This window comes from Hemicordylus capensis, chromosome 2 (assembly GCF_027244095.1).
Source record: "Hemicordylus capensis ecotype Gifberg chromosome 2, rHemCap1.1.pri, whole genome shotgun sequence".
Taxonomy (NCBI): domain Eukaryota; kingdom Metazoa; phylum Chordata; class Lepidosauria; order Squamata; family Cordylidae; genus Hemicordylus; species Hemicordylus capensis.
The window spans coordinates 366,348,141-366,369,590 of NC_069658.1; the positions used below are offsets into that span (position 1 = coordinate 366,348,141).

The 21,450-nt window shown below is 43.0% G+C and overlaps 1 protein-coding gene across 6 annotated transcripts in view; it reads right to left on the reverse strand.

The window, feature by feature from the left end:
- Positions 1-18,884, reverse strand: part of FBXO38 (F-box protein 38) — a 52,736-nt gene extending 33,852 nt beyond the window's left edge. For 2 of the 6 annotated variants that reach the window (XM_053300396.1, XM_053300392.1), the window contains exons 1-10: positions 18,535-18,854; positions 17,947-18,126; positions 16,444-16,577; positions 12,064-12,227; positions 9,669-9,834; positions 9,272-9,409; positions 8,575-8,712; positions 5,957-6,050; positions 3,366-3,496; positions 1,869-2,039 (exon numbers count right to left, since the gene is read on the reverse strand). In XM_053300396.1, the coding sequence (XP_053156371.1) occupies positions 1,869-2,039; positions 3,366-3,496; positions 5,957-6,050; positions 8,575-8,712; positions 9,272-9,409; positions 9,669-9,834; positions 12,064-12,227; positions 16,444-16,577; positions 17,947-18,126; positions 18,535-18,542 (1,324 nt within the window). In that variant the 5' untranslated portion in view covers positions 18,543-18,854. Of the gene's footprint in view, positions 1-1,868; positions 2,040-3,365; positions 3,497-5,956; positions 6,051-8,574; positions 8,713-9,271; positions 9,410-9,668; positions 9,835-12,063; positions 12,228-16,443; positions 16,578-17,946; positions 18,127-18,534 lie in introns of all 6 variants that reach the window. The other 4 variants (XM_053300398.1, XM_053300393.1, XM_053300397.1 and 1 more) reach the window with 4 other exon arrangements.
- Between the last annotated feature and the right edge of the window lie 2,566 nt (positions 18,885-21,450).

The following is a 21,450-nucleotide window of genomic DNA, read 5'->3' on the forward strand; positions in this document are numbered from 1 at the left end:
ACCAGATACCCCGCCTGCCTCCTTTGATGTTCTGGATTCTCACACTCTTGTGCTCCTCTCAGCGAGGCCCTGAGGGCCCAATGATGCCACACCAGCCTGCATCGCAACTGTTCTGGTTTCCAGTGTGTGAAGGTTGGGATCGAAACAGGTGTTTTGGGCCTCAGTACTCTGTCCCAACGGCCCGTCCGGGACACTTAAAGACGGTGCCAGAGAGGATGGCTCTGTGATGGCCGCACAATCTGGAGCTGTAGTGGGAGGATTTTCTAGAACCATGGCTGCTGCTGTTGACAGGGCTGTGGGCTGCAATGTCCCTGAAATGTCCTGGCACTCTCGACAGGTCTCACAGCCTACCTGTTGGAGACCGAGAGTATCCTCCTTGTGATTCTCTGTGGTTGTGCAGCTTAGCAATGGCGAGGACCTAGTAGTGCTCAGTGCACTGCTGGAGGGTATGCATGGTTGAAATTGAGCACTGGTCTTCCCCTTAGGGACAAAAATGTTATGGATCTTGTGCCCTGGTTGCTGCATGGTTGAGAGGCAGACCCCAGAGAGAGAGAGTAAAGATTGAGAAGTCAAAGCAATGTTTTGGGTTTTTTTCCTTAAAAATGAAAGAGTAATGTTGAAAATTATGGAATATAGGATGGAAGTAGCAGATGAAATAACCAGTCAGAAGATATAAAGAGCAAGGATTTTGAAAGAGAAAGAGAAAGAGAGAGAAAGGCTCTCTCTGGAGCTGGACATAGGACTAAAGGAACTGGGCAGGATTATCCTTCCCATGTTTTAAGGCATTGCTAGCTATTTTGCATAGTCTTGTCTCTGGAGTACACGGGAAGGATAAACCACATGAGATGTCCTTATCCAGCAGCAGAGAAACAAAAGGTTACTGGGCTATACAGCTCACATTAATGCGTTTAAAACATTATATTACAATTGTTCCAACTCAACAGGCCCCCAAGGCAGTTTACAAAATCACTAAACAAAAAATAAATAAAATTAAAATACAGATTAAACAATACAAAACAACCTAGCAGTAAATCACTAAGGGAATCTATAAACTGGCTCATCAAAGGATTGAGGAAATAAAACCATTTTCAGCTGTGTTGAGCAGACAGGAAAGAGATAGTAACAAAACAGACTCCATTGGGGACAGTGTTCCAGACTTGGCATGCTACCACTGGAAAAGGGTCCTATCCCCACCAAAACTCTGAAAACAAGGGTGCCCAGAAGAGCATCTCTGAAAATATTTCAACAAATGGGCAGGTTCAATTGGAAGAATGTAGTCCTTCAGAGCACTACTTGACGCATATTGTTTGTTAATGCTATTTATCTCTCTAAGAGACATAGGCACGAGTATGGAAGAATTATAGCTTTATAGTACTAGTGCACAACACAGGGTGAAATTTATATTTTCAGTACAACCACAGAGGCCAAAACAGAGCTGGTCTTGTGGTAGCAAGCATGACTTGTCCCCTTAGCTAAGCAGGGTCTGCCCTGATTGCATATGAATGGGAGACTAGAAGTGTGAGCACTGTAAGATATTCCCCTCAAGGGATGGAGCCACCCTGGGAAGGCCAGAAGGTTACAAGTTCCCTCCCTGGCTTCTCCAAGATAGGGCTGAGAGAGATTCCTGCCTACAACCTTGGAGAAGCAGCTGCCAGCCTGTGAAGACAATACTGAGCTGGACAGACCAATGGTCTGACTCAGTATATGGCAGCTTCTTATGTTCCTATATCCAATAAATGGGGAATGCTGATACTAAAGATGTATGTCTATCACAGTACTGTAATGATCACTAACAGTAATCAACATAATTACCTAGAGGGGACTATTTCAATACCTTTACCAGTTGGTATTTTTTATGAACATAATACCTGTAATCCAACTGCTCGGATTATGGAGATGAGGACAGTTGTATATGACAAGGTATTTAATGGAAGAGAAGACTTCATTAACTGCTTTCATTCCAATGTCTGTGATGATTCCTGGATTTTCAACCACATCAGCCAAGCCATACTTCACAAGGTCTGCATTGATCATTTTACCTGGACACAAACAAAAAGATTTTAATAGTCTGCTCCTTTCAAAAATTATCTACCACAGTTTAATCTAGCCACTGGTTACATTTCTGCCAATAGGAATGGTTGTTTATCTGCTGGTCCCAAAAATGGGAACACCAAAGCAGGTGAAACTGAAGGGCTTCCAGAGGTCAAAACCCCACTCCAACTGACACTGGACTGTAAACATAGTTATATTTACTTTGGTTCTCATTTCTATTAAATGAACAGCCTTATCCACCAAAATTCTCCTCTATGCTACCACTACATCAGGAGAGGAGTGCACATTATCTTACAGGCCATACTAGATGTGACAAAATCTAGCTGGCTGGGGAAATCCGTGTGTGTGTGTGTGTTTACACTCTTGATTTGTGGGGGGAGGAGGAGGCTGGGCTCACATGCAGCAGTCACAGGCAGAGAGAAGGGGGAGAGAATGGTAGTTGGGAACCAGAGAAGATAGTCACTAACTGCTATTCAACACTAATTTACAAAGTTGCTTTAGGGCCTGTGAACATATTCTCTTCTTTATTTATAATATTTGAACACTGCCCCAAACTTTGTCTATGGGCAGTTAACAGTCATTATTCACTTTCTAATTATTCCCTACAGCAGAGCTTAATTCTCACACGGGAACTCTGAATGATATTGTGAAGATTCTCAACAGCAACAAATAATCCCCTCAAATCTGATACGGGCACAGTAATGTGCACTGAAACCATTCCAATCAGGGTTTTCTTGTATAAACCCCATGCAGGTCAAGAGAACCGCTGCAGAAAGGTGGGGGCTACTTTTACACTACACAAGTTTGTATCAGCACACCTGTGCTCTCTCCAATGGCCAAACTAAACGTTTGCGGGACTGTGTTAAGAGTAGGCTAAAAGACAGCCATGGAGGTCTGATCCCGATTGGGATTGTGGCATGCAGGGAGGGGGAGGTTAACTCTTTCCCCTCACATTGTTTTGTCACTGAAAACTGCCTGTCCAATGCTACTATTAGCTCCCAAAGTGCCTTCTTCCCACAAATAGTAACTCTGAGGATGTAGCACCATTGAGGCAAGTTTTGGAAGGAAAAGGGCTTCTAGAGAAAGGGTCAGCCCTTCCCTCCCTGGGTGTCTCAACTTGATCAGGGCTGTAGTCTCCCAGCCCTACAGCTGATTTGTGTGTGAAAAAAGGATTCTTGTGCTTGGACGCATGCCCCTTTATATATTCTTGTGGATGTCTCATTTAGCTCCAATGCTTTGAACCACATAAAGTAAAATTCAGATCTATCCTGATAAGTAACAGTAACCCAAAGAAAATCTGAAGGTTTTCATACATTGCAGCAAAAACTCATCAACATATCCAAGATTAAGTGTTTCAAACTGTGGAAATTCCAATTCTGCCATTTTCAATGCAGAGAATACACCATCTTTGGTTAAGGAAGGCTGGATTCGTACTTCATGCAACCTGGAAAGCAATGAAACAAGATGTGAGAAGTTTACATGACTAAGTATTTTCAGCTGTTAACTGTTAATATTTTGAGCTGCATTTGTTTTATAGATGAAAAATGCAGTACAGAATTAGCAGTGATAAAATTAGTAGCAGATCAGAGAAGTGATTAATGTCAGGGTGTAAATTAATATTTTATTTAACCAACATATTTATATACCGCCCACTACCAAAGTCTCTAGGCAGTTTACAATAACAAAACAATTATCACATCATGATCTCTCCCAATGGTTTCATGTAGATGTTAAAAACCATTGACGACAAATGGAGCCCTGAGTGACACCATACAAAAGCTCTCACTTTGGAAAACAGTCTCCAAGCAACACCCTTTGAAATCTGCCCAAGAGGAATGAATGGAACCACTGTAAAACAGTTCCTACACCCATCCCCCTCAGACGGCCCAGAAGGATACCATGGTCAATGGTATCAAAAGCCTCTGAGAGATCCAAAAGGATCAACAGTCACACTCCCTCTGTCAATTCCTAACTGGAGATCATCCATCAGGCCGACCAAAGCAGTCTCCACCCCATAACCTGTCTGAAAGCCAGTTTGAAATGGGTCTAGATAATCTGTTTCATCCAAGACTGCCTGAAGCTGAGAGGCCACCACCCCCTCTCAATCACCTTGGCCAACCATGAGAGATTGGAGACAGGCCTATAATTGCCTAACTCCGAGTGATCTAACGTAGGCTTCTTTAAAAGAGATCTGATAATTGCCTCCTTTAGAAAAGGAGGCATCCTACCTCACCTCAGTGAAGCATTTATGATCTCAACCAGACCCTCTCCAATACTCTCCTTACAAGATAATATAAGCCATGTTAGGCAAGGGTCAAGATAACAAGTGATAGCAAGCACCACTCCAAGCAGCTTGTTCTTGTCCTCAGGAGTCACAAAATGAAACTGGTCCAATACAATTGTGTGTACAATCTACACAAGAGGAGTTACAGGATGGCCCCACAGAAGACTCTGCATGATCAATGGTATCCAGGTCAGCTTAAATAAGAGATTTTGTCCACACAAAGAACTTATTCAAGGCCTCACAGTGGATAACTGATGGTTCCAAAGCCAGGGCAGAAGGGGTACATTTAAGTTCCCTCACCACACTCAACAATTCCGCTGGATGTGAACCCGTGGACGCAATTTGCACAGCAAAGAACTGCTTCTTTGCTGCACATATTGGCAGAGCACAGGTCTTCAGTTGTGTTCTGTGTTGTAGTAATCTAGCAGATTCAAGTCAAGTTCTTCTCAAGTTGTGCTCTAGTCGTCTACCTCGCTGCTTCAGCTCCCACAATGTTCCATATAACATGGAGCTAATTTAGAAGCAGGCCAGAGAAGATGTTTTGGAGTTATTGTGTCTCCTGCCCTGGTGAGCTCATGATTACAGTTCTCCACCAGGGCATCAACAGGGTCACTAGCAGAGCCAATCTTAAAACCCACCAATGTTTCTTGGAATCCTATTCGATCCAATAGCCTCCTTGGCTGGACCATCCTTCATCCCTGCAAAGTTAACTAGCGGCTGCAAGTCGAACCTTTACCAGGTGGCGGTCCGTCCATGACAATGGGGAAATCATAGGAGTCCCCACCCACGGAATACCTCCCTGATCAGAGCAGAAAACCAAATTGAGCATGTGACCCACATCATGTGTTCGTCCTGAGACCAACTGGGAAAGGCCCATAGTTGTCATGGCTGCTATGAACTCCCTAGCTACACCTGACAACTCAGTCCCAAAGTGGACACGGGAGTCACCTACCACCATATGCCTGGGCTTCTCCAATGCCAATTCTACAACCAAAGCAGATAGCTTGGTTAGGGATTCTGTTGGGCAGTGGGGTGATCAGTACACCAATAGAAGTCCTAATCTATCCCTGGTTCCAAGACTCAAATACACACACTCAACATAGGCAGGTGCTCTGACAGGGATCCTGGGAAGGAAGATGTCATTCTTAGAGAGCACAGCCATTCCTTCTCCTCGCCAACATCCCCTCACATGCTCCACAACAGAGTATCCCGTAGGGAAAAGCTGAGACCAAACAGGCCCACCAGCCTCTCCTAATCTGGTCTCTAATGCATACCAGATCAGCCCCCTCACCCACAATCAAGTCATGGATAATTTCTGATTTATTTTGGACTGACCTGCCATTGCAAAGGAGCAAGGTGAGGCTCTGTGGGTAGTTGGCACTGTTCCCCAAGGTCAAAGAACTGGCAGGACAGCTGGAAGGGGAAACAGCTATTAAGTTTCTGTTTTCCCTTCCACCCTGTAATGGCCTGCTGACCTGCCAATGCTCTTTCTTCTTCTGTTACCCACCACAGAAGAGTATGTGGGTAATATGTATTCCTCAAGTATGCAGAATTTACAGGCATAGTGGCAATTCACTGACAGAAAAAGCGAAAAGAAAACTACTCAGACATTGCAAATACCTCCGTGCAGCAGTTATGATGAGGTAACCAAGGTCCACTTCCAGAGCATTCTTGCAAGCTCCCAGAACAATAGTGTGCAAATTCCTAAAGCCCCCTGTTGGACAGAAAAGAATAGAAAAGCTATGGCTTGAATACAAAGACATCTTATGTTATCAGAAAGCACTTTTTGTTTGCAGCTTCACCAATTTTCACCAAATCAGCTTCACCAATTTTCACCAAATCCCTCCAGTCACTTCAGTCCCCTGCCACATTGTATTTGATCCTGGAGGATTCCTCAAACCTCATGGGAAGCTTTTCAGGGGACACAGTGGGCTGCAGCGTTATTAGGGATTTGGCAAAATCAGGGCCCTGCCTTGCAAGAAAGGAAGGACTTTCCACTTGTGCAATGCCATTTTTGGATCCAAGTCAATACATTTATCTGTCTTTATGGAACAAGATTCATCAGAAGAACTGTGTGCATAGCTAAGGGAGAAAAAAAAAACCCAAAGACATCTCCTCAAGATAAGCTATGCTATTGGGTATCAGCAAAGACCATGATGAAAAAGGCATCTCAGATTTGCTTTAACACATTTGTCTGGATTTTCATGAATCTTCATGTTGCAAAAAGCAAATGCTTTCCCATATTTGAAAGGATCTGTGTCTTCTTCAGCTGACCATACACAGATTGTGAAGTAGCTACTTAGATCTTATTTCTGAGTTGTGTGCATGCAGTAAGACAGACACAAACATTTAAATACTGTGAAGTGTGCACAGCTTTCCAACATGGAAATTAATTGCATGGGGTTTGGTGCCAAAGAGTACAAACTGCATTTCCACATCCATTAGAGGGTTAAAGGAACCTCTAGAACAGCAATGGATAGCAATGTGGTAGTAGGAGTCTACAGAAGGGGGCTTCCTTGGAGTGAGAAGAAGTGCCTTTTTGCTCACACAAGGCACCTTTAGAATAACCTTTGTCTTCAATCACCATGAGTCACCCTCCACACTGAACACTGCAGAGTTCCTGGTTGACAAGTGGGTAAAATGTGGGCCACACTGTTAGGTAGATTCACGGCTGGCTAAACAATCATACTCAGTGAGTACTTGTTAATGGTTTTACTTCCTCCTAGAGGGAGGTATCAAGTAGAGGGCAACAGGACTATGACCTGGGCCCTGTGCTGTCCAACATTTTCACAGAGGAGGAGACTTAGAGGAAAGAGAAGAAATGCTCAACAAATGTGCAGCTGGGGTGGGGGAATAACTAACACCTCACAATACAGACTCAAGAGCCAACCCAATCTTGACAGGCCTGAATATTAGGCCAAAACCAACAAGCGGATGTTCAATAGAGACATAAAGTCCAGCATTTGGGCAATAAAAATCAAGTGCACAAGTACTGGGTGGAGGAAAATGGCTTGGCAACAATGCAAAATTATCTTGGTGTCTTTGTAAACAACAAGCTGAATAGTGAGTGAGCAGTACAATGCAGCTGCTAAAAAAGCTAATGTGATCTTAGGCTGCATTAAGAACATAGTGTCCAGATCAGAAGAAGTAGTTGTTCCACTCTATTCTGTGCAGGTCAGACCTCACTGCAGTAAGTTCAGAGGAGAGCAAAGAAGGTGAGGTATCTGGAGTTGGGTATGTTTAGCCTGGAAAAGAGTGGATGGGGAGAGAGGATAGCAGTCTTCAAATGCATGAAGGGCTGTCACACAGGAGGAGGAGCAGACTTCTTATCTGCTGCTCTAGTCCTGAGGGTAGGACTAGAACCTATAGGCTGAAATTACAAGGAAGCAGATTTAGACTAGACATTAAGGAGGATTTCCTAACAACAAGGACTGCAACAGTGCAACAGTCTGTCTCCTGCAGTGGTAAACTCCTCCTCTTTAGATTTTCAAACAGAGGCTAGAAGGAGATGCTGTAGCAGTTTCCTACATTGGGCAGGAGCTCAGACTACAAGACCTCCAAAGTCCATTCCAACTCAACATACTATGATTCTAAGAATTAATATCTTATATAGCATCTTATATTAATCATCAACTTTTAAAAAAGAGATAGACCACTCTTACTTTACCTTAAATGCAATGTACATTTGTACATCAGTTGACCCTACCAGTGTTCCCTCCAACAGGGTTTCCCAGATGTTGTTGACTACAATTCCCATAAACCCCAGCCAAAGGCCACTACAGCTGGGGATGCTGGGACTTGTAGTGAACATCTTCTGGAAATCCCTGTTAGAGGGAACAGTGGACCCTACCATTACTTTTTTTTCAAGTCATAGATCACACAGCAGCAGTCCACCTGTATATGATTGTATGCTTTGGTTCACACACAGGGGTGAAATGGAGAAAGACTGAGGTTTACATCAGAGTGCATGTAGGGTGTACATTCCAAGGTCACAAGTGGACCAGCCCTAAATCTTTCATGTAGCCCTGCCCAAAGCAAAGTATTCAGGACTTATAAATTCAAATATTGGTTAAAGATAAAAGCAGAGCAAAATCTAGATTTAACTATTGTCTTCATCAGTTTTCAAGCAGCAACTGAGGCACATTCTAAGTGACAAGTCTTTGGAGCATTTAATTTTATAAGTGAATGCATGACGAGCTAATGGAGAACAATTCAGTTCCAAATAAGAGGCTGCATACCAGATCTCCAGCTATCTTCTACAACATGCTGAATAAGACCTCCTAGGAAGGGAACTCGAACTAATTCTAGATGTTCCAGGTTACGAGCAGAAGCCAAGCCTGTGACCAAGGGGACATACTTCAAAGAGTTTGTGGGTCCTACAGAAGGAAGAATTTCCCAATAGTCAGTATTCACATGGTAGAAAGGTAGAGGTTTTATGGCATAGCAGCATCTGCAAACATATTGTACTCTTAATGACAGCAGTTTTCTTGTGTGAATACAGATGACTTACCAGTACTAGAAAGAGAATGCAAGACAAAGACCCCTATCCCTTTTTCATCTACATCTCAACATTTTGGTAATCTGCACAAGTGCCACAGAGATTACCTTGGGAAAGGTGATAAACAATCAGAAACTTTCCTTATAATACCAAAAATAAAAATAAAAATCCAGAATTTTGACTTCCTTTACACTACCCACCACCAGTTAAACAAAACTGCCAGCAGATATGCAGTTCAATTATCATAACATTAAGTTGGCAGCAGAACAAATACTTAGCTTAATGACTAGCTTGTTATTTGAATTTGCTGTGAACATACAATTACACTCACTACTGAACATTGAGATGTTTGCACCCCTACTGCATTATGGGCATTTTCTTTCCCCCAGTGCAAATGCATGCCATTAAAAAAAACAAAAAACCCTTTGTCCTTTTACCTGCGCAATTTCTCATGACAAAAGTGCGTAAGCTGATACAAAGGAAATCTTTAAACGGCTGTGGTTTGGTGAGCCTCACCCACTTCAGATACAGGTGCCGCAGCATTGGGATGCAAGGAATGTCAGGGACATTAACTCCTAAAATGTAGGAAAACAAAAGGAGCAAGTCAGGTCCAATAACCAATCACACATTTCAAGGATAAACACAGAATGACAATCAAATTACAACATTGTCTGCAGAATGGTACTTTAGAGTAAAGGAAGCAGTGTTGAACTTAAGAATTCACCTTTTTCACTTGCTGACACTTCAAATACAACAAGCTGTGCAATGAAGCCCAACAACATTTCAAAAATGTTAAGTCTATTAGTAACAAAAGTACTTTACCAAAATTCTTACCTACTAAGTGCAAAGCCTGAATTTTAGCTCCTATTGGTATTTTCAGTTTGTTTTCAGGTGGAATTGGGAAAGCACCATTACGATTACGAAACTTCCCTAGGATGTGAACTTGTGGCATGTATGTCCAAATGGCTTCTACCAGCTCCAAATGGGAAGTCTCTACACCCTAAGCAGAAAAACAGAATGCAGTAAAGGGAAAGCACAAGTCATTATCTTAAACTCCCCCCCCCCCCAAAAAAAAAAGTTTATCTTGATCAGTCATTACTAGAGAAGCAAAAATAATCCTCAACCCATGGAGCTCTTCTGTTTCAAGATGGACAAACTGACCCAACTTGTCACAGGCAGTTATTAGCTGACCAGCCTACACTGGAAGTATTCATTAAAAGTAGGAGAGCTAAAATACATATTCAGTGCTATAAAGAATTTAAAAAGGTCTTTATTTATTTATTTATTTATTTATTTATTGTTAAAGTTGTATACCGCCTTTCATTAAAACAATTCCAAGTTTACACAAAAAATTACGAGGTTTTTTTGCGGTTTACACAAAAATTTAAAACAATTAAAATGTTAAGCTAAAATATAAAACAAATCTGACTAAAAAGATTTAAAATATAAGCATAGAAACTGTACAAAATACAAAGCAACAGCAGTAGAAACAATCATATAAAAGCCTGGGTAAAAAACCACGATTTAACATGCTTCCTAAAAGCTGTGATGGAGACTGAGGAGCAAATAACCACCGGGAGAGCATTCTAGAGTCTGGGAGCAGCAACAGAGAAGGCCCTGTCCCACGTGCATGACAACCAAGCCTCCATCAGTAGGCACCCGGAGCAGAGCCCCCTCAGATGACCTCATCAAGCAGGCAGCAACCCTTGGGAGCAGGTGGTCCCTCAGGTATCCTGGGCTGAAACCGTTAAGGGCTTTAAAGGTCAAAATCAGCATCTTGAATTGGACCCAGAAACAAACTGTACAAGTCAACTCAAACTGTACAGTTTGTTTCTGTACAAACTGTACAGCTCTTTCAAAATGGGTGTGATGTGATCCCAGCGGGCAACTCCAGATAAAATCCTAGCTGCCGCATTTTGCACTAGCTGCAGTTTCCGGATATTCTTCAAGGGCAGCCCCACGTAGAGCACATTACAGTAATCCAGCCATGACGTGACTAAGGCATGGGTAACTGTGGCCAGATCTGCCTTCTCGAGAAAGAAGAGTATCCAAAAGGAGTAAGTAGAAAGAAGCTCATGGAAGGGGACTTACCTGCCTCTCTTTGCCACAGCTATTCCCTGCACCCCATGTGCTCACGCAGTGTCTCTGCCTAGTTTCAGCAGATCCCCACCTCCCTCTACCACATGCCATCCTGTTTCCAAGGGTCCAGCTTTCTGAGGGTAGGTAGAGGGATGAAGTATGGAGACTAAGTGTAAGTCCCCTTTGGGGAGCTCGTATTTCTTCTGCTCATATATCTTTGAATATAATTCTATGGGTTTAAGCTTAGATAAGCTTTTCATGGGCAAAGTATTCCAAAGTGTCATAAACTGAAATCACACCACAGAAAACAAAGTATGGCCTCTAATGGAAAATTTGGAAATGTTGCAGAATGCAAAGAACCTGATTTTTATTTATGTATTAATTATTTTTAATTGGTGTTCGAGCGTTACAATTGACGAGTAAGTGACTGTGTGAGTTGTCAAAGGACAAATGAACATTTTGTAGTTTTCAGTCCCTCTCTACGCCTGAAGAAAATGACTGCCCAGAATTCTGCAGCTACTAACATTCTCCCTGCAATCTGATATACACAATAGACCAAAGAAAGCTTAACTTTGCAAATAAGTGCACAACTCAAATGAACAGTGGTGGCCGGTGCTGCTGGGTTAGACAACAAGCTGCTGCTACTGCTGCTGTCTGTCTGTCTGTCTCTCTCTCTGCTCACCCCACACATGGGCTGGCCAGTCGCCCAGTTGCCAACCGAATGACCAGCCTGCCTGGCTTGGGCAGGATGAGAAGAAAGAGAGGGTGCTGTGGCAGGAAGAGGCATCGAGACATGCAGCTGGGGTCTCCAGTCTTCACTACAGCCCTGGCCACAGTCAGCACTGTTCGCATGAATGGAAGCAGATATACATTGCTTTTTGTAACATATATTCCAGTTACAGAATTTTGACTATCTGGTAGTACTACTTTGGATTTTAGGACAGAATTCCAGTTTTAATTAAAACAGAAAACTGCAAGTAAAATCTAAAATCATTGTTGCTTTAGCTGCTAAAATGAAGAAAATGGAAAGTTAGCAATAAGATAAAACATGATATGTCTTTTTGTGGGAGTGTCTCTCTCTGACCCTAATCATTATCAAGAATCACAACTGTCAAATGAAGTACATTCACATTTTGAACATGACACGTACAAGCAGATTAGGGCAGGCTTGTAAGGCCTCTAGAACTCCAGGAATGCTGAAAGCTTCATAGCCCCGAACTCTACGCCTGTCAAGATGTCTGGGGTGAAGTCCATATAGTTGCTCAACGTCTGGCATCTTCTTCAGTAAGGTCAGGAAGCTGGAATCTGTGAATCCTGGGAAGAGGACAACTTTTAAAATCATCTTTGAGTAAGAAATGCCTTGGTGTGCAAGGAAGACAAGTGGTGCAGCAATTTTAATCCACAGAAAACATGTTCTGGGGCACAGCAAAGCATGTATTTGTTACTTCTATTTTAAAACTATAATATGCTATGCAAATAAGAAAAATGTACATTTAATTTTATAACTCTAGACCTCAAAACTAACAGCTGCAGAATGAAGAAGTTTTCCAACAGCTACGACAGAAAGGCTTGGTTAACATACAAGAAGAGGGTACAAGTGGCTTCTCACTCGTGAATGGAATACTAGTGTCCAAGATGGGGGAATTTAATAGGGAAATGTTCCAGCAAAAGTATGTACTTTTAAACACGTAGCAATTTCAACTGGGAGATTTAAGCACATATTTTATTTTCAGTTTGACAAGATGAAAAACGCTTAGCTTTTTCACCACAAACCTGTTAGACTTTTTTTTTTTTTAAAAAAAATTTTAAATGCTTTTATTAGTAATATAAGTAAAAAACAGAAATGTTATATCTCTGAGATTTCAACAAAAATACAAATTTACAAACAAGAACTTGTCCATCCAAAAGGAAAAAAGAAAAAGAATCCCCAATCATAAGAAAGATACAAAGGTAGTGATATTTTATATAAGATGTAATTAACTAGTCACGCAGAGTCTAAATCTAGGCATCCATATAGAGTTTTTGGCCTCCAAGGGAACCTTTGTTAGACTTTTTAAAAAGCATATTATATCCTTGCTTGTGTGTTTGCACATTGACTACGACCAGTCTTCCTGGTAAGTAAAGCAAGGCTGCTGGCCCACAGTTTCTGGTTCCTCCCCTTTTAAACACAGTCAGCATACTTTCTTTTTTCATATATATGACAACTTCCCGCAGACTCCCTGGCTCTTCAAGAGAACTCCTAAAAGCTAATAATTTTAGTCAGTTCTTGTAGCATTCTAGGGAACAAGTCCCATTGATCCAGAATGGTCTCATTTGAATATGGATGCCTACCTCATCACTACTGCCTGGCCTTGGTTACCTGATCAGTTTGTTTTCTCCTAAAATATAGAGATGAACAAGCATTACATGCTTCTGCCTTCTCTTCACTGTTGATGTCTGAATCAAATGATATGAACACTGGGTTCATATCTCAGTTTATTTCAAGGAAGCTGAACAGAATAAAACAAGACCATCCATTTCATCCAGTGATGAAGAAGCAGAGACACTAAACCCCTTCGTTTCATCTCCATTTTTAGAATAAATCAACAACAACAAATGTTTATATACCGCTTTTCAACAAAAGTTTCCAAAGTAGTTTACATAGAGAAATAATAAATAAATAGAATGGATCCCTGTCTCCAAAGGGCTCTCAGTCTAAAAAGAAACATAAGACTGACACCAGCAACAGTCACTGGAGGTGCTGTGCTGGGGGTGGATAGGCCCAGTTGCTCTCCCTCTGCTCAATAAAGAGAATCATCATGTTAAAAAGGCATCTTTTTGCCCTGTTAGCAAATCAGTTGATTTGGAGATCACAACCAATTTTGGCTTGTTTTTAACTGCAACTGGAAGTAGAATTCTTTGGAAGTTCATGGGGCGGGGAAGCGGGGCTCAGAGATGCTTTCAAGGCAGAATCAGAATTTAACTGTGGTCATATGTGACCCACTGAATCATATGCAACATTTTTGTGTCTTTTCCTTTTGATGTTTCTAACCCAGTAGTTAAAGTCTTTCTTCAAAAAGTCCTTTTCAGGGATGTGCACAGAACTGGCGGAGGGTGGGGCATATCTTTAAGGGCGGGGGAGGGTTTCCTTACCCCTCCTGCTGCGTTTCCTCCACTGGCGCTCCATTTTAAAAGCATCCGTTGGGGCAGCAGCATACCTCCCTGCCGCCCTGTGTCCTCTTCAGCTGGAAGTAACAGGAAATACCTGGTGCGCCTGCTGGGTGCGTGTGCATCACACTTGCACACTCACATGCTCATGTGCACAAGTGAGCACAACATGCAAGCACCCAGCATGCACACACACAAGCCGGGTACTTCCTGTTACTTCTGGCTGAAGAGGACACAGGGTGGCAGGGAGGTATGCTGTTGACCTGATGGACACTTTTAAAATGGAGTGCCAGTAGGCAAAACGTGGTGGGAGGGGTAAGGGCACCCTCCCCCACCCTTAAAGGTATGCCCCCCCATCTTTGAACTGGCCGAACAGCTGTTTGTTCAAACTGGTTCGGAGGCCATTGAAAAAGGGTCTCCAAACAGATTCGTGTACATTCCTAGTCCTTTCCTCAGTTATCCATCTACCAAAAAACCCTAGGTTGTCTTCCATATGTTCTATGTTTTTAGAGCATCTAATGAATTACAAGAAAATCTTCTTCCTGAAGTCTGCAATGCTAGGACAAATGTAGAACAGCACCATAGGATGTCTCTGTGGTCTTGTCTAGAGATTGTTTTGAGTTTCTTTTACTTGTAGGTCAGTGACATGCCAATGGAAAAAAATAGCAATTTTATGTATAATAGGTTCAGTAATGGGCCACAGTCTGCTAAATAATATTCTATGCAGTATATTTTTGCAAGATCTCTTTTTATAGGACATTGATGTCCTATGCAACACGTAAGATTTTATTTTTTGATGTTATTGCATTTAATTTTTTCTTTCTTCTGCCCCCAGTCTTTTGGCTTGTTTTCTTCTTTTTTAATTCAAACATTTTTGTTTAATTTTTTAGACTTCTTCTGTTAGGTTAATAATCTCAGGGCTTTATGTTTAATATTTAAAAAAACGTTCTTGCTTTATGACAAGTTTTAAGATTACTGCAACGCAGTTAAGAATAGTTGTTTCAACATTCTACCATTACAAGCGCAAACATTCCCAAAATGTTCTACTGGTCATAAAACTGAAGTCATCTGTCAAATCTGACTAACCATTTGCAGACTATGAGGTCATTCTCATGACCAACCCTACCCAGGTAGGACAGGACTAGCCCAGGTAGTGATGGCCATGAGAATTGCCGGCATCAATCCTGATCCCACCGCTTCTCAGCTCTGTTTTTGAACCTGGGCTAAAAATGTGGTAGGAGATTGTGCGCCTCCTACCTCACTGCCTAGTCGTGTGCTTGCTTTGGCTGTGGGCAGCAACTCCTGAGCTGCCAGCAGCCATCTGCACCACAGGGGAAGGAGTGTCCTGGCAACAGCCAGAGTTCCCAATGCACTGCACTGCTTGTGGGCTGGCATTGTGGGCTGGCAGCCCAGTGTTCTTCACCCTGCTTCACTGCTCACCACTGCTTGTTTGGGTGTGTGAGCGACAAGAGAACTGTTTGGGATGTGGTTCCTGTGGGGAAAGACAGGTAGGCTCCTGCCTTCCCCAGTCCCATCGTCATGAGAAAAACTTCATTAACTAGATAACAAGAGACACCACTCCTCCAGATATGTATGGTACAGATCTGATGTAAAAAGCCCGTGATACAACAGAGGCATAATTTCCCTTTTAAATTTGTTTAAGAATTCAGGTATATGCTGAAACATAATCCTGTTTTTGGAAGAAGAAAAGATCCATTATTGCCTGAGTCATTTGTCTCTGAAGTCCCTATAAAGACAGGGTAAAATAAAGTCAGAGTGTTTATTGCCTGTTGTGCCCACTGAGAATTCTGAAGCCAAAGCTGCAATAGTGAAGTGCTGACTAGCTGACTAATGCCGGAGAGTGACTTCCTGGTTCTGAACATAGCTGCTTGTTAAGGAGATTCTAGTAGCCCTTTTTAACAAAACAAAACAAAAACCAAGTTCCCTTCCCTCTCCCTTTCCTTGATGGGCTATTCTTTTCTCCCTCCAATGATATGGTGGCAAGGAAGCTTAGGAGCGGGATGCAAAGTGGGATGAGGTGGTAAATGGGCGGGAATGCCAGGTGGCAGAGGGCTTTGCAAGGGCACCCAAGGCACTGGCAGTCTGCTGTTGAACATGAAAGGCATGTATATCTACGGTATAAACTGCCTACGAATAAGGGGACTCCGCCTAGCCAGCATGGGTAAGAGCGATCGTTAAACGATCGCTCCCAATCAGATTCCCCTTCTTGAAAAGGCTGCAAATTCCTGTGCATACACAAAATGTTCAGAAACTAAAAGATAAGCAATGCCAACTTCCTGAGGTCCTTTTAAAAAACTAATTATATCCAAGTACAAAATATACCACAATGTACCATACTATCCAAATTAAGAGCAGCACTCACCAGTGGGCATGTACTCCCACCAGCGGCCTGCACAAAGATCTACAACTTTCACCACTCTCAAGTAAAGAGTCACAGCTTCTTTTAACTTCCGAGAGAGGCATTCCATGCACATGATATCCTGCAGGGGAAGGTACCTTAGAGAAAAAGAGAAAGACCAGGATTAATACTTTGTAAACAGCGTTGTTGCAGCAAATGCTGCTTTTTACTACTCCAGAAAATTAAAGTGGTATTTTTAAAATTAACTACCTTGAAAAAGGTAGACTCTGGAAAACATCAGGTTTTACCAGAACAATACAGGCTTCTCTTTGTTTAGTGTTTCCAAATGTCAACAAGTGTTTCTATAGTGTGTCCAAATGTCAACAATTGCTATGCCTAGCTCATGATGTGTTTGGGATAGCAGGGATTGAGGGAGGGCTTCTTCAGCAGTGCTCTTACCAGAACTTTTCTAAAAAGAGACAGCATTGTCCCCTTCTCAATACTGCATTAATAATCCAGCCATTTGGAAGTTTTCACCTGTGGCATCTTTAGTTAGCTTGGATGGGCATGGTCAAGAGCACACAAGGCTGTAACACTACCATCGATCTTCTCCAAAACCTCAGGCCACATCAAATGAATCTTCTGGAACACAGGGGGACCAGATGGTGCCCCCTGGAATGACAGTAACTGTAGTCACAGCAAACATGAGTAAGTTTATCTACAAAGTGACTTGCAAGCAGGCAAAGCAAATTGTTGAGGGCCTCCTCCCCAGCTCAGGCGGGGAGACTGATGAGCAGCAGAACTCCAATTGGTACACCAAAGCCCCAACCTTAAGGATAAAATCCTTGTATTACTTAAGAGGATATCAGGACAGGGGGATAGAATTCACAGTAAGTGACTGCTGCTCTCCTGGTAGGCCTGCTGCAGGCTCAGGAAACCCAGAAGACAGAGCTGAGAGCAATTCAAACATGCACTCCAGCACATCCAACCAGGTCACTGTCATACATACCAGGTCAGCTTGCTCACCTGGAATGAGATCCTGGATGAGAGATATTTTTGCATTCAATGACCTAGGAATGCTAGGTAATAGGTAGGCATTCTTGGGTTTGCATATAACAGCACTAATCTTACATTACACCTATCACTTGAAATGTTTCTATAAAGAAAAAGGCTCTCTAGTATCAGTACAGTACAAAAGAAAGCCTAACCTCTATTATTTTGACAGACAACCAGGCATTTGTTCCTTAATGCCACACTGAAGTGAAGGCAGCAAATAAGTGATCATTACAAGCCTACCAGAGGTATAGCACGACATAGCTAATAAATCATTACTTTTTGCTGTTTATGTGTACTAGCAATTCCAAAATTAGTAAATGTAAATCTGAAGGAACTGCATAGTCTCTAGTCACCCACATAAACAAGACGACTAAATAAAACCATGTGCACTGACATTTGGGCAGAATCTGATTTTTGTCACTGGGACTAAAGCAAATTATGCAAATAAGGGGGAAAGACCTTCTTGCCTACCTAAAGATATGGCAAAGCACTTCATGTGAAAGTTGGTTCATATAATCCTTCAGCTCAGCAGCTTTGGTACATACAAGGCCTTCCTTGCTTGTAGAACACATCTTCACATATTTTCGCCTCGGTCCCATTGTGGTGATGTCTGCCAGTTCAGTAGTGTCAGTGGAGGCAGGCACAGTGAAACTGAAACAAAAAATGATTACACGGGGCACTATAATCATCTGAATTAATGCACATGAAAAGTAACACAAGGCCAGCCAGTAAGATAACATTAGAGAAACAAAAACAGAAGCTACCATACAAGTATCTTTTTCTGAAGATATACAATATGATCTGTCTCAAGAACAAACTCTCAGAAACAAAAAAAACTTGAAAAAAGCCAATTAAGCAGAACCCAACTAGGCTATTTTGTGTGAAGTTACCAAAAGATTTAGCTAGATATCACTTCCTCAGCAGACAACTTTCAGGAAAACAAATGAAAACGACAAAGTTCAGAGGTACCCTAAAGACTAAAATATTTGCTGTGACGTGAGCTTCTGCAAGTTGCACGAAGTGGCCAGAAAAACTAGCTTGATAACAAGACGTATTTACATGTACATCGGCTAGCAGCTGCGTCCTGACCCACTCGCCTGGCCGTCACAGGCGACCTGGAATTGAGACGAAGCGAAAGAAAACATTGCAGGTGGGGGCGAGCGGTCTTCCGGGCCCCAGTCGCCAACGACGCCGGCGTGCCCCCTTCGTCCTTCCCGCGAAGCGGCCAGCGCTGTTCCCGTCACTCCGACCCGAACTGCCGAGAAACGACGAGGAAAGGGGGCGAAGGGGGCACTCACCCAGACTCTTCTCGGCCGGCTCGGGCTAGCTCCTCCCCTCTTCTCAGGCAGAAGCAGCGCCGTTCCGGACTCTCCTGTCGGCGCAGCCGTGATGACGTACACAAGCGGGCGGGGGAGGGAGAAGAAGGGAGAAGGTGGAAAAGATTCGGCTCAGAGTCCGGATGTCTCGCGAGCCTTAGGCAACCACGTCGCTGTGCTGATCGTCGTGGGCTGCTGACTGTGCGATGGAAGGGAGGGGAGCGAGCGGAATGTTGGTGTCTACTTGCTTGCTTTGGGGTACGGAAAGCAAAGGGAACAGCCTGGGAAGCCTTGAATCTTGGACTGCTTTGTACGTTCATATTGGACGCAAAAAGCATTCCCTTAGGGAATAAAGTTGGTGGTTCTGTGAATCTGCTCCTTCCTTCCGTTTAGGTGGGCTACGGTTGCGGTTCATCCAAGGGAACAAAGTGGGGTGCTCGCTGGTCTGTGAATCTGGGACCTCGTTGCAGGGGGTGGGGCGGAGGGTGGCTACAGAAGTAATTCATCTGCAACAAAGGGGGCATCGGGGGTTGTGCATCTAAGACGTCTTTGCCACTTTGGCTACAAGAAACTATCCATCAAAGGCAGCACTTTTAAAGGAGGGTTTCCTTTAGAGAATTAGATTTACGGTTTGGGGTTTTTGTTGTTGTTGTTTCGGGGTGGAGGTGGGTTTGGCTGTTCTGTGATCTACCAAAAATAGAACAAGCCAACCGAAGCCTCTTCTTTTGGTTAAAAAAAACGTACTAGGTATAAAACCTACAATATTCTCCAATTGCTCTTAGTTTTAAAATTAGGAATAGCATTATTTCCATCAGGATTGTCCGTTGAAGATTTTTTCCTGGCATGTGCCTGCAAATATCACCTATTTCAACTAAAATTCCCACTGGTTGAGCATTATGAGCAAGCTTACTATAATCACATTCTGTGCCCTGCTTCTAGGGATGTGCAGGAATCAATTCTAAACAGCCTGCCGAATCATTTTGGCAGGGTGGAGAGTGCTACCTTTAAGCGTTAATAAAGCAGGTCCTTACCTGCTCCTCTGTCGTGCTGCTGCATTTCCGGGCACTGTGCCACTCAGAAGTCTGCTCCACCCAGCAGCCTGCATGCACATGGCAGGGCGCACATGGCCATATGATTTTAATGCACAGATGATTTTCTGGCATTAAAAATCTGAATCTTCTAGAGCAGGCCTGCTCAACTTCGGCCCTCCTGTAGATGTTGGCCTACAACTCCCATAATCCCTGGCTATTGGCCACTGTGGCTGGGGATTATGGGAGTTGTAGTCCAAAAACAGCTGGAGGGCCACAGTTGAGCAGGCCTGTTCTAGAGTAACTGTTCTGTCTTGCTGAGTATTATGTATAGTCCCCCTGATTAGGGGTTTCCTCCCTCCACATCAACGAAACTTTATTTTAGCCATTTCTACTATTTGTGTGTGGGGGCGTGTCTCTGCAGAATTGTGTGCATGTGAATCTACTATTATCAAGTCTTTTCCATTCAAGTTTCCCCCGTACCTTTAAATATCTACCCTCTTTGCTTTTAATAACTTCCTCTATTTTCAGTTGCACTTGCTTTGTCAGAGGTATCATTACATCTGGCAAAGAGACATCACAGGAAACCCAGCCTGGGTTAAGCTGTCTGTGAGAACCTCTGGGATTGGGCCTGATCCTAGCAAGGCAGTGCCACCTAGCCCAGCTTTTAGTCAGGGTTAAGTGCGCCAGCACACCATTAAACTTGGCTCCCTGATCGTGTGCGAGCTCGGGCTGCTTCTAGCTTTCCCGCTGCCTGCCCAGTCATGTGAATAGCCCCACTAAATCCTTTCAAAAAAACTGGAACATATCCACATGCCTATTTGTATCTATCTTCTATCTATACATGTGGACAAATGTGTTGGTACCCCTCCACGAAAAAAGAAGAACCCACAATTGTCTCTGAAATAACTCAAAACTGACAAAAGTAATTGGCACCCATCATTGTTCTGCATTTAACAAAAATCAGACTTTGTTTTAGAGTTTTGATGCCACAGAATATTTCAAATAATCACACAAATGAAAATGGAAGGACAACAATGATGGGACCCTTAACCTAATATTTTGTTGCACAACCTTTAGAGGCAATCACTGCAAACAAGTGATTCTTGTATCTCTCAATGAGACTTCTGCACCTGTCAACAGATAGTTTGGCCCACTCTTCCTGAGCAAACTGCTCCAGCTGTGTCAGGTTTGAAGGGTGCCTCCTCCAAACTGAATGTTTCAGTTCTTTCCATAGATGTTTGATAGGATTCAAATCAGGGCTCATAGAAGGCCACTTCAGAATAGTCCAATGTTTTGCCCTTAGCCATTCTTGGGTGCTTTTAGCTGTGTGTTTTGGGTCATTATTCTGTTGGAGGATCCATGACCTGCTACTGAGTCAGAGCTTTCTGACAGTGGGCAGTACGTTTCACTCCAGAATGTTTTGATAGTCTTGAGATGTCATTGTTCCCTGCACTGACTCAAGTCACCCCATGCCAGACGCAGCTAAGCAGCCCCAAAACATAACCGAGCCTCCTCCATGTTTCACAGTAGGTATGGTGTTCCTTTCTTTGAAAGCTTCATTTTTTCATCTGTGGACATAGAGCTGATGTGTCTTGCCAAAAAGCTCCAGTTTTGTCGTTAAAAAGCCA